This window comes from Xiphophorus couchianus, chromosome 24 (assembly GCF_001444195.1).
Source record: "Xiphophorus couchianus chromosome 24, X_couchianus-1.0, whole genome shotgun sequence".
Taxonomy (NCBI): Eukaryota; Metazoa; Chordata; class Actinopteri; order Cyprinodontiformes; family Poeciliidae; genus Xiphophorus; species Xiphophorus couchianus.
In genome coordinates this window covers 8,639,515-8,652,468 of record NC_040251.1, presented here as the reverse complement: position 1 = coordinate 8,652,468, position 12,954 = coordinate 8,639,515, and the positions used below count along the sequence as shown (strand labels likewise).

Sequence of the window (12,954 nt, the reverse complement as noted above, 5' to 3'; positions counted from 1 at the left end):
AATTTATTTCTGTCAGTTCTTTGTGTTTTTCTTTATTACACAAAGAAAAATTTGTTTCTTGTTAGTCTTTTTCATAACACAGTTCTGTGTAACAGTTATTTTGTTAAACTAAAAATAAATTCTACTGACAATTTCTTGGCTGAGAAGGATAAAAAAAAACAACTGAGTTAAGTCCTAATAACCAAAGCGGTTTTCAAAAAATATAAAAGAATGGCAGCTATACCTTAGCTGACCACTAGATGTCAGGAGTTGCAACAAATTGTTGCTTTAATTCTGAAAACATCGACCAAATTTAGATGAATAAAATCTGAGTTCAGTGCAGGTCAGTCAGAGATACAGTTATATGAATATTTGGTTTTCTCCATGTTGGTAGAAAAACTGCACAAATATGCAGTGAAAATAGGAAAATAATATTTTAAAGGTCCAATATTCACCAAAGAAGTGACCAAAGTCATTCCACATGTTAACTTGTACATCTATTGTTCATAAACTATATTAAGAAAAGTTCAATTTTGGTGCAATAAATCATTATGATTTGTAATTTCTTGATCTGTATTTGTCAATAAATCCTCTTCTTCTTCTTCTTCTTCATCATCATTATCATCATCATCAAACAGCTTTAATTAGTCATCCATATTAAATATTCCCCTTTCTGGCCTCATTATAAACAATAAAATGGGGCAGAAACACAGTTAATCCATTTAATGTGCATATATTGTTAAGCTTTCTTTCTAAAGTTTTAGAAACTCTGCTTTCTTAATAACTTAACGGTTTTCAATTTGAGGTGCGGGGGCCATTTGAGGCCCCTGGATGGATTTTTAGGGCCTCCCAATCTCAATTCAAGAATAAATTAGGACAAAATTACAACTTTTAAATCAAAATCTCCTTACTAAAATGTTAGCTGAGACACAAAGTGATCATCTTGTTTCTTTCTGTTGTCATGGTAACCGGGACCACCTCTACTCCTTGACATGTACTCTAAAGTACATGTTGGTGCAGCCAAATCTGCTTTTAATTGCTGCTAAATACAGCAAAGCATTTTCAGATCAAGTCTGACACAGATCCTGTTTTTATTGCCGAGTACAGCCAACAATTTTTATTTTATTTTTTTCAGTTTTCTTTAATCGAGCTGCTGGACGCCTTTTATATAACAAGGGAAAAAATATCCTGTTCTTTCATGGCTGGTTTTATTATTCAATAGCATAAAAAAAGAACATTTAGGTGATTTTAGTTTTTAGGAATGATTCTTTTGGTCACCCCTGCTTTAGAGGAACCAATAAATATAAAACAAATCCAGAAAATATGCAAATTCCTTTAAAATTACCACGTTTGAGCACAAAAAAGAGAAAATAAATACTTTGTTAACATTAATAAAACATTTATTGATGATCATGTGAGTCAGGATATCATAGTGCAATCGAACAAGACAGAACTTTACAACAGGAACGATTGTATTTGGAAAGTGAATTAAAGTCGTGTTTGGCTCCAATCTGAGCGACATTTTCTTTTATTTCCAGTTTTTATTCAGTCAGAACCAAACCTGACTGATTCAAGCTGAGTTCATTCTATTTTTCAAGAAAATGAAAACATAACAGCTAGAAACTGAGACGCCAGCAGATGTGATTTCAAAGTCATGCTGTGCAGAAGTTTTAGGTCACGTTTTACAAAAGTATTCACACCCCATGAACGCTTCGTCACGTTGCAACCACAAAATTAAATGTTTTTATTGGGATTTTATGGGATAAACCAACACAACGTGGTGCATAACTGCAAAGTGGAAGAAAAAGGAACATTGGTTGTCATATTTCTGGTAACATTTAATCTGAAAAGTGTGGCGTGAATTTGTATTTTTGTTTCTATTAGCTCTGCTCATCTCAGTCAGATTATTAGCATATACTGTACATTTCCTTTTAATAAAAAAAATTAATATAGAGAGAAATTAGTTTTTCTGTGTTTGATTTTTAAGTACTTTTGATTTTTGTAGATTTGCATTTTAGTTCTGATCTGAGTGATTGTTTTGATCTGCAAACAGGGACGCTGTCTGATCTTCATGGCATCAGAGTAACAGGGGTTTAATACAAATTCATAGCAAAATTTTCCATGTAAAAACTGAATTTAAAAAACTTTATTTCACTTCCACTTCACAGTTTTGTGTTGGTTTGTGTCATAAACTCTGTTTAAAAAGGCGATAGGCCTGTCACAATAAGCAATAAACCATTTAATCGCATGATAAATTAAACTTTTTAATTGACCAAAAATTGGAGGATAAAAGTCTGTAAACTAAACTGTCCTTCAAAAAAAGGATAATTGAGACCAAAACAGAGACTTCATAATTCATTTTATTTGTTGTTTTTGTTGTTTTGTTTATTTATTTTGGATATTTAAAATGTCTTCCAGTTCCAGCATTAAATGTTCACTAGATTTGTTTACCTTTTAGAATGGGTTCTTGCATTATTAGTCCATTATTACCATTTAATTACTTGAAAATGGTCTCAAAACAACAATATTATCATTTATCGCGATAACTTCTGGGTAATTTATCGTCCAGTAAAATTTGTTATTATGACAGGCCTGGTTGGTTCATTTTTACAGATTCGATTATTTTCAAGTTCTTTAAAGTTATGTGGAAACCAGCTCCACCAGACTCATCACAAAGCTTTTGTAGATGTTGGATTCTGCATCACAGCGTTCAGGTCGGCCCAGCAGAACCTGATGTTAGAATTAACCACATTATGGGAGATTTTTCCACTCAGAACTGATTTTTTGAGTGCGGTTCGCCGTTCTCCGACTCGCGGGTCGACTGTGGCTGCAGCCGCTGAACTTTGCCTGAAGCTGCCTGAAGCAATCGGGTCGGCAGAGTCTTTTAAATGTCTCAGAACCAGAAAACACGTCCTCATTTCACCTCACACTGCTGATGCTGTTTGATTCCTACGACCCAGGATGCCTCACTGCCTTTACTAACCATTTATCTGATTGATTTCGTAATGTTTCTGTTGGGTGAATTTGTGAAGTGATTAAGGTTTAAAGTAGCTTCTGTTTCTTCTGGATGGAAATAATCTGACTGAGTGATTTTTTTTTAATAAAGCTGCAGCAGCTGTAACTTTCATTTAAATTTTTTTTACATTTTTGTTAAAACCATGTTGTGACAGTATGAGACAAATAATCTGTAAAAAGATCCACCTCTTCCCTGAGCTAACTGTCTTAAGAAATGATTCACTCCTGACCAAAAGCAGCCAATCAGAGCAAAGAGGAGGGTCTTAGAGCTGCTAATCAACTTCATGTACTCGCTGCTAAACCCAACCCACCATTACAGAAAAACCATTTATCTGCCATGTTAACTAGCTTTAGCATTCATAAAAGGCTCTGAGTGCTGCTAGCAGTGCCACATGCAGGATGATTGACAGCGCTAAGACCCACCTCCTGGCTCGGATTGGTTGTTTCTAGTTAACAAGACAAATGAGATCAATTTCTTACAGATTATCTGTCTCGTGATGCTGTTACAACATAGTAACAGTTTCAACAAGTTACATATTGAAGCTTTAAAATATAAATATATATATTTATGACACACTTATACATTGTCCTATTATTTTTTGAGAGATGCCTGTGCCATTTCAAAATAGTTTTGTACCTAAATCTGCTAGGATATTAATACTTTTGGGCATCAGAGTGTGACCAATCTTGTGATCAGCATGAGGACTTACCAGGAGTTTTCTACTGAGACTCTTGTTTGTTAATTAATAAACTTTAATATCGCCGACCCGTCTTGTTTCGTCAAACTCTAATCATCTGAGAAACAAAACAGGCTCAACTCTGCAGCTCAATGTAGAAATCTGGCAACATTTAAAGAGAAATATCAGCCTGAACTTTGTGATGCAGAATTGTTCTTGCCACCCTTCAGTGAAATGCAGGGGACCAATGAGCATGCAACAAACATCTGCACGAAAATATGCAGCATCTTTTTCACATTAAGCTGGGTGTTTTAATCCAGTCCTGAGAGTTACGATCCTGCAACGTTTAGATGCATTCCTTCTCCAAAACACCTAAAGTACATGAATGTGTTGTTATCAGGCCCCTGCAGAGTTGAATGGTCATCTACAGGTTGGTGGATAACAATTCTCAGGACTTGAGTCGGAGATAAAACTGAGCAGATTTAAATATTTCTTCCAAACATTAAGTCATTTATTTACACTTTTTTATGTGGATTGCATAAATTGATCAGTCAATATTGGACTGGTTCTTAAAGTTTCTACCTTTACTCACAGTTTGGATTCAGAATATAAAGCCAAAGTTTATCTTATTAAAGTGCTAAAACACACAAATATTCCCTGAATGAGATAAACTTAAATATTTGTTTTTCAAAGATGGCATGTATAAAATGTTTGCTGACCCGTTTTTATTTGGATTTTGGCTGCAAATTGAGCTCTTGGAAAAAATATCCGACACGGCGCTTCTCAGCAGACATGCCGAACGCTTGGATTGTTTCGCAAAACTGATTTAAGGAGGACTCTGCAGCTTTGAGGAAACAGAGGAGCTCCACGTCTGGCTCTGGGAGAGCAGCATGTGAGGTCCCTGATCGCCCAGAGGGAGGGAGTCCTGTTCCCTGAAACAAACTGACGTTGGCCTCTCTCCGCTTTGCTCGGGGTCGTGACAAATGGAAAAAAAGCGAGACTGGATGAGGGCATTTACCAGCTCAGTGTTTCGGAGACAAAGTGCATGCAGAAGGAGGATGGTAGCAGAGCAGATTGCATAGAAGTAACCGTTGCTGCCAGAGCTTGTAGTCTGTTCTTACTGCGATGACTAGAGGAAGACGTGCGTGTGTGCAGCTGGATGGTGCGTGCTCTGGCCTACGACCTCTCGGTTCATCCGCTGAGAGGATGCAGGTCCACCTTGACTTTCTCACCGCTGCTCAGCATCCCCACGGTGGGGTACAGACCCCCAGGGGGGACCGCCATCTCCCGTCGACCCATCAGCTTCCCGTTCCTGGTGAAAAACACCTAGAGGAGAGCAGAGAAGTAGCAGTGAGAATAAACACACAAACCACTACCAGGGGTGGAAATTAGCGTCCACCACTGGCCAAATGCTGTTGTTGTTGCGCAACACCCCCCCCCCTCCTTTCTGTCTCTACTCTCTCACTCTCGTACTTCCTCTTCTGAGAGGGGAGATGTGCTACCAGCTCTCCGTCTAACGGGTACGTTGAGTTTCCTAAATCTGCTGGGATTTACCCTGTCCAGAACTGAAGTAAACTCTGTTTAAGCTGGTTTCGAGAAACGATTCGCCTGGTTATCTGACGGCCTACATCCAGGTGTCCCACCCTTCTTCCCCCTGTGAATTAGCCAGACTGAGCAGCCTACAGCCAACTAGTTTCACAGAGCACACCTGTTAACGGTCGCTCGTTCTCTATTTTACAACTTGCATTTGTTATTGAACCAGGTAGGTTTTAGTGACTCGGTCGAGTCCCAAGGATGAGGTTTTAAATATGGGCTACCAGCAACCTAAAAACATTTTCCACCTCTTCCTCTCCAGAATCAAACATCACAGCTATTTTACAACCATCAAAGAACTTTAAGGTGACTCATTAACTGAATGTCCACAACATCTTTTAGATTTTCTTTATGCTAAATATTTTATTAGTAAGGCATTTTTGCAAGGGTCAGTACAGCTTAATTCAGTAGCAGAAATAATCAAATAAGTAAAATCAATCATCTAGTCTATCTTTCCCTACTGCTGATACTGAGAACTAAAAAAGGAACCTTAGAGCGAGACGGACGGAGTTTGGCGCCTCGAACCCCAGACCTGGCTTGATGATGAAGAAGGTGTGGCAGCAGGAGGAAGATGTTGATCGATGAAGGCCAGGATCTCCGCAGGTCCGATGAGCTTCTTCTCCGCATGGATGCTGAGGTCACACAGGACTTGGTGCTGGCAGGAAAAAAGGCACCAGTTCTTCTTCCTTGTCTTTGTCTTCATCTTTGTCTTTGGGGTCTGAACCCAGCCGATGAGAGAAGTGCGATTCGAAGCCACAGATTGTGGGCCAGACGGGTTGGTCTCCATGTGCAGGACAGTCTCCGGCTCCGTGGCCCCGGCTCTTCTTCAGCTGCAGAGTTCTTTGTCCATCTCGATCTTGGCTCGAAGCTGCCCGGAGGATCCAACGAAAGGTTCCTCTTTTGCACCCACCTTATATAGGGTTCATCTGTCTGCTTAGACAGATGATCTCATATCCGTCACTGTCTTAAGAGACATCATGTCATGATGTCTGTGCCAATGTCTCAGGGCTGCTCAACCTCCTGTTTCCATATAAGGTGCTGATCATCTCTGCTCTCCTGTTAGTTCCCCTTTTTCCCTTCCTGTCACCTTTCACCTACCATCTACCTCCAACATATCAGTGATGTTTAATTGCAGTTTTACAACCTTTTACACCATTTCAAGTTCAATGTCAAAATCACATTTATATCACATTTATTTTCTTTAGCTTCTCTGATTTAGCATTCATTTATAATTTTATAACTATAACTTATTAATTATATTTATTATAATCTTAATGTGAGTTATTACAGATGTTTTTCTGAAAAGAAACCAAGAATAATACATGATTCTAATTATTTACTACTAAAGTTACAGTTACTTGTTTTTCTTGTAAGTGTTCTCACAAATATAAGTGTAAGTATTATTACAAGTAAACCAATATTAATATAAGTATTTTACTTTGAATCTTATCCAATTACTAATAATGTTTAGATTTCATTCTTTAAAACTTTCCTGCTTTAAACTAAGAAATAGTCTCAGCTATTTTTATAAATCTGCAGGCTGGAAACTTCCTCTTTTTCCAGGAAACCTGCTTTTCCTGTTTAATGACTCTCTCTGACTGACTATGATTTCTTATGATTAGATAGAAAAAAGTAGAATTAAAGCAAAGTTTGCATGAGACAAAAACAACACACACAACCAGATTTATTTTATTGACACTTAAGTCTAATGTTGGGCCTTGATGTCACTTGAGTGATTCATTTTAAAGATAACTTTATTTATTATTACTGTTAAACTAACTTTATTGACACTTAAGTCTACTGCTGGGCCTTGATGTCACTTGAGTGATTCATTTTAAAGATAACTTTATTTATTATTACTGTTAAACTAACTTTATTGACACTTAAGTCTACTGCTGGGCCTTGATGTCACTTGAGTGATTCATTTTAAAGATAACTTTATTTATTATTACTGTTAAACTAAAATCTCCAGCATGGGGAAGTGGGATGAGCTCGGATTTTCTTGACACTGTTAATATGATGAATCCACAATACAGGTTAACAATCTGCACATAAAAACCGGGTTCAGTTTAACTCTTAGCTTACCTGTTACAAGCTAAGTCATATCAAAACAGAAAGGAGATGAGCTAACATTAGCCTAGCTTACCCCTCTTCAGAGATGAATAATAAACAATATGAAAACAGAAAGAAGAAAAGAGGAACTAATGTTAGCCTAGCCTACCCCTCTTCAGTGATGAATAATCAACAAGTGATATCAATACAGAAGGGGAAGAAAGGAGCTAATGTTAGCTTAGTTCATCCCTGTTAGGAGCCGAATAATCAACAAGTCATATCAAAACAAGGGAGCCAACATTTTTGCAGGTTAATATCAGTCCCAATGACTTTTGTTTATCAGATTAAAAGTACCTTTCGAAAATACCAACCTTTAAGCAAGTTTTAAAAATAGATTTATTTGTTGGTCTGATGCTAATGCTAATTTTAATATGTTGTGATTACCTGTAAAGGTAAAATCATCATAGCTAATAGCGATAAAGGCTTTCAAATATCCATCTGTGTGTAATTAATCAATATAATGTGTTTTGTTTTCTAATAAAGTTTCTGAAATAAATGGTCTTTAAATAATATTTATTGAATGGTCATGATGTTTTGTGTATATAAGCACAAAACTAACTTTTTTGGTCATGCTTTAACAAAATAGTTATGTTTGCACTTGTTCTGATTGTTTGAAGTGATGCACAACATCCTGAAACATATGCAGATAAATAAGCTAGGGAGCAAACTATGGTTGCCCTGATGTAGAATTATTTCTATTTTTTTACACAGAATTAGGAATAAATGACTACAGGATTTTATTTAATTAGCAAATTTAGATTTTGGGCTAACAAGAACAAATATTGCATATTTTGGCTTCTGTTAACAGAAGATTCGAGGCAGATTCATTGATGTTAGATGGACAGGAAGATGGATGGGTAATGGTTAAACAGATGGATTCATGGAAAAATGAACAGAAGAACAGATTTATGATGGACTCATACATAACTGGAAGGACAAATGGACAGTACACCGACGGATGGATAGCTACCGATACCAAGAAAAGATGGACAACTGCTTAAGTTGTTAAAATAATTGGAAGAAAATGTTAATTTCCACCAGTAACCCAAGCTTTCATTGATGGTAAAACCACTGAAGGGACGAAAAGAAAGAGAAAATCTTTTTGCCAGAGAGCGTTCGGTTCAGCAGTCCCAACCAGGAATGATGTGCAATTAGGAAATATGGTTGAACAAATAGGTGAGAGTGTAACGTCTGTCGTCTTGAGGGGGAGAAAGTCAATGTTTACAGAACATGTCTCTACTAAATCAGCGACTGATCAAACATCATCCAGCTGTTCCCCGAAGAACATCGCCGCAGCTTTTCAACGCTAATTCGGCCGACTTCTCTCGGCCCAAACAGCGGGACTAAAACAACAACGTGGAGTACCGCCGAGTGTGCGTCTTTGATAAATGAGACTGAGTCACATATCAAACATGAACTGTGCCACCCACTCCAACCTGTTTAATTACACGCCAGAGAAACGCAGGTCATTAGCTTTAACAACAGCAGAACAGTGCGTGCCGTGCCGCCGCACTAGGACTAATGTGTCCTGCTGAATAAATAAAGACAAATCCCTGGATTATATCATGGCCCGTTCTGCTCTCTCACCCAGCTGGGTTTCGGTCGGCCTCGCCGCCTCTCACTGACCCCCCCGGCCTCCACTTGCACGAGCGTGCAGGCGAGTCTAGACAAAGTCAGAACCTCTGCACTCAAAACTCCAGCAACCCCGGGTTCATTGGAGGATTTGACTGCACAGCAGCATTAGGGCCAAAATAAGGCAGCACTTTATTTGAAGGAGTGTGCATAAGACTGACATGACATAAACATGAGATAACACCGGACATGAACATGAAGGAGTCTTCATGAATGGGTCTAACTGTTGTCATTAAGAATAATTTGGTAAATAATGACACTTTTAATGAAACTTTGCATTAAAAGTTCCATTAAAAGTGTCATTATTTATAAAATAATGCAACGCGGACACTTTTAATGCAACAATTAATGAAATTCTTATCGCAACCATCATTAAAAGTTGCAACATTAACCGAAATATCAAAGTTGACATTTTTAGAGCAATTCTTGGGGCAAGTTTTAAATAAACTTTGCATTAAAAGTGTCATTATTTACCACATGATGCTTCCTGACAACAATCATTCACAAATAATTCTTCAGGTAATTGACAGCTGTTATGTTTGTGATGGTGCCATGTCAGTCTTATGCAAACCTCTTCAAATACACAAATAAAGTCAGAACCTCTGTACTTTATACCTCCATAAACCCGAAGTTCGTTGGAGGATTTGACCGTAAAGCATTGGTGTCCAAACTTTCAGGGCCAAAACTGTTAAGTGGAGAAAACACAAGGGCCACATTTTTTAATTAAAACTGAAAGGTTTAATTTCTAAGAGATTTGTTGTTTTTATTTCTTCAATACTAAATGGACAATATTTTGATAAGGATATACTGTAGAGGGCATTATTATAAATAAAATCTACTATGAAAGCAAAGTAGTCTAATTTTTGAAGAAAAGGAATCTGTAAATTATTGTTGATCCAAAGTATAAACAGCTGGTGTATTAAACGACAGGTAAATATTTTAATAAACTTCCTGGGGGTTTATTATCCGTGTTTTTGTTTTTTTGTTTTGTTGCCAAAAGTTGGGCAGCGCTTGGTGGTTTTAGCAAAGTCTAATAAAAAAAAAAAACAGAAACATAGTTAATAAAATAAAAATACTTGTATCTAAATAAATAAACATATTTATGTTTTATGATGGTTGCATTAAGATTTTATTTAATTTCTTGAATTGTGGACCTAGGAGCCAAACAAAATCCTCCTTAAATGGCCCCAGCGCCACACTGTGGACATCCCTGCTGTGAAGAAACCTGCAGAGCGCCAGGTCTGGTGAACTGGTAAGTCCAACAAAGATCCAGGTTGCATTAAAAATGTGAAAGTAGGCATTGTGCAGCGTTTCCTGGCCTCCAGACTCATATGAAATAATTGGTGCGGTCCTGCTGAGCGGCGCGCTCAGTGGTGGTGCCAGGAAGGCGACAGGTTAAAGGTGCCTCATGAAGGTTTTTAAAGCTGCGCTCAGGAGAACGGGCTCTGTTCCTGGATAGGGGGACAATGCAGCAAATGCTCAACAGGTGGCGCCAAAGAAAGGCAGCAAACTGCTCATCATCCCCCTCTTTCAAGCTCTACCACAGGACAAAAGTTTAAAAAACTGAACAAATTGCTTCCCAAATAAAATACATAAATTAAATTCCAGCAAAGACTGGACCTTCCTGCAGTAACTCAAAAAGTACAAACTGCTCATTTCCTACACGTCCATCTTTCCTGTGTGGTTTGGCTCGTCCACCCAACAGGTTTGTCCAGGTTTTCCTGGCACTCAGAAGACCCAGAACTTGCTCAAAGAACGGTGAATCCTTTCTGGTGAACACCTTGAGACGATTCCCCCACTGGCAGGTCGCACTCTAGACAGTTAATGTCCAGTTCGGTTCTACTCAGAGGAGGGCAGAGAACCCAAAAATTATACTTGAGCAGGACTATTTCAACATATTTTTACTTGAGTACAAAGTAAAATGTAGCCGTCAAAGAAATTACTCAAGTAAGAGTAAAGAAGCATTTGGTAAAAAGTTTATTCAAGTACTGATAAAATTATCAATCATTTATATTTAAAAATTACATCATCAGATGGACCAAAATATAAAGTTAAGTGGAAATTTTAGACCAAAATGACAATAATTTATATAGATGACAAAAAATAACAAAATCAGGCAAAAGAAAATTAAGAAAAATACTTATGAAACTTTAACAAAACTGCAGGTGTGTGTCTGTGATTTTTGGTTAAAACGTGTTTTTCATTCAGTGGGTAGAAAACCCAGAAATTAGCTTAAGTAAGAGTAGAGATGCTTCATAATAAAATTACTCAAGTAAAAGTAAAAAGTGTCAAAACAGTAACTCAAGTAAATGTAATTGAGTAATTGTAACTAGTTACTTCTCAGCTCTGGTTCTACTACTCCAGTGATGAGCGTCTCCATTACGGTCTGTTCGTCATCAGAGCCGTGGACTTTGATGATGTTTGCAGCAACACTCAGTAATGGAGAACCTCAGGGTTCTGGTTCTGATGGACTCAAACCCAGATTTTTCATTTTGTCTTGTAGAAATTCATGCCTGAGTGAAGTTGCCCCCCACCTTTTTCAAATCTAACAACATTGGTGTCAAACACTTGTGCAGAAAATGTTTTTTGTTTTAAAGATCAAAATCTTCAAAGTAAAAGTAAAATTTTTGCTGCACAAACCAGCAAAATGTCGCCGAGTTGAATGACATCAAATTTGTTTGATTTTGTAACAAATTTGAGCGTTTGAGCGGGCCGGTGGTTGACCTCTAATGACCTCTCATGACTACTGGAAACTTTTTTATTAATATTTTTTAAATGACAGTGGCACAAATTAAATTGTTTACTGCACAATCAAAGCACAAAAATGTGGTTAATGTGGGGGATCAGGGCCTGGTTGACCTTTTGACCTTTAAACTTTCATTAATATCTTCAAAACTTCAAACCGGATTGAAACTGGAAAAAAAAAGATTAAACCTTGGGCAAGTGGAGGGGAGGGAGAAAGAAATGAATGAATGAATGGATGGATGGATGGATGGATGGATGGATGGATGGATGGATGGATGGATGGATGGATGGATGGATGGATGGATGGACAAACAGCTGATGTTTTTGAACTAAAACCTGTTGTGACCTCATCAGTCTTCGTCTCTTTCTGAGGATCTAATATTTGCGTTTGTTGCGATTCAGACTGTTGTCCTATTAATTAGCTACATTTATTAATGAGCTGAACTTTGGACCTTCTCCTCAGAACTGAGCTCATGTTTAATAGTCTGTGGTCTGGATGTTTGGGGATGAAAATATGACACCACAGTCAACCGGTAAAAATAATTTTAGCCATCTTAGAATTTGTATATTTTCACATTTTCAAGCCGGAGTTTGTATTTGTGGCCTGAAACCTGACTGAAGTCAAATGAAACCAGTTTTTTCAATTAAGTATAAACCCTGAGAGAGCAGATTTTATTACCTGGACACACCATTGTTCTGTGTCTCACCACAGGAACATTTCCTTCTCAGAACATGTAGCTGCTTGTGTTTCTCAGAATTAGCGGCGCTACAATGAGAGGAACAGCCTCCAGTTTCAGGTTTTTCAGTTTCCTTCCTGCTCAACCAGCAGCCAGTTTTGGAGATGAACTTTGATAAAATCTCCATAACATCCACACTGTTGTGGAGAAAGCATTGCTTCAGTTCATTGTGGTTTGCAAACATTACCTTCAGCATTTAAATCATGATTAGGCATTAACTTTGACTGGGCCATTGCAACATGTTGATTATTACCTGTTTTTCCATCCACTGGACATTGTTGTTCCAGAAGACATGTGGGTCATCCAGATGCATCTTTGCAAGTTTAAAGACGTACTGGCAAGTTTCTTTTTCAACTCCAACAAGAATCAGTCGCTTAGTCATCGACTCTTTGTCTAATTATGAACTTTAACATCTAAATACTTCAACATTGAGCTGGCTTTCTCATCCTCTTTCTTATGGAAAA

The 12,954-nt window shown here is 37.7% G+C and overlaps 1 protein-coding gene across 1 annotated transcript in view; it reads right to left on the bottom strand.

The window, feature by feature from the left end:
• Positions 1-1,354: 1,354 nt before the first annotated feature.
• The window catches only part of spryd3 (SPRY domain containing 3), a 53,179-nt gene continuing 41,579 nt past the window's right edge, over positions 1,355-12,954 (bottom strand). Inside the window, exon 11 of the mRNA XM_028010416.1 lies at positions 1,355-4,997. Coding sequence (XP_027866217.1) covers positions 4,863-4,997 — 135 coding nt within the window. The 3' untranslated portion in view covers positions 1,355-4,862. The remainder of the gene's footprint in view (positions 4,998-12,954) is intronic.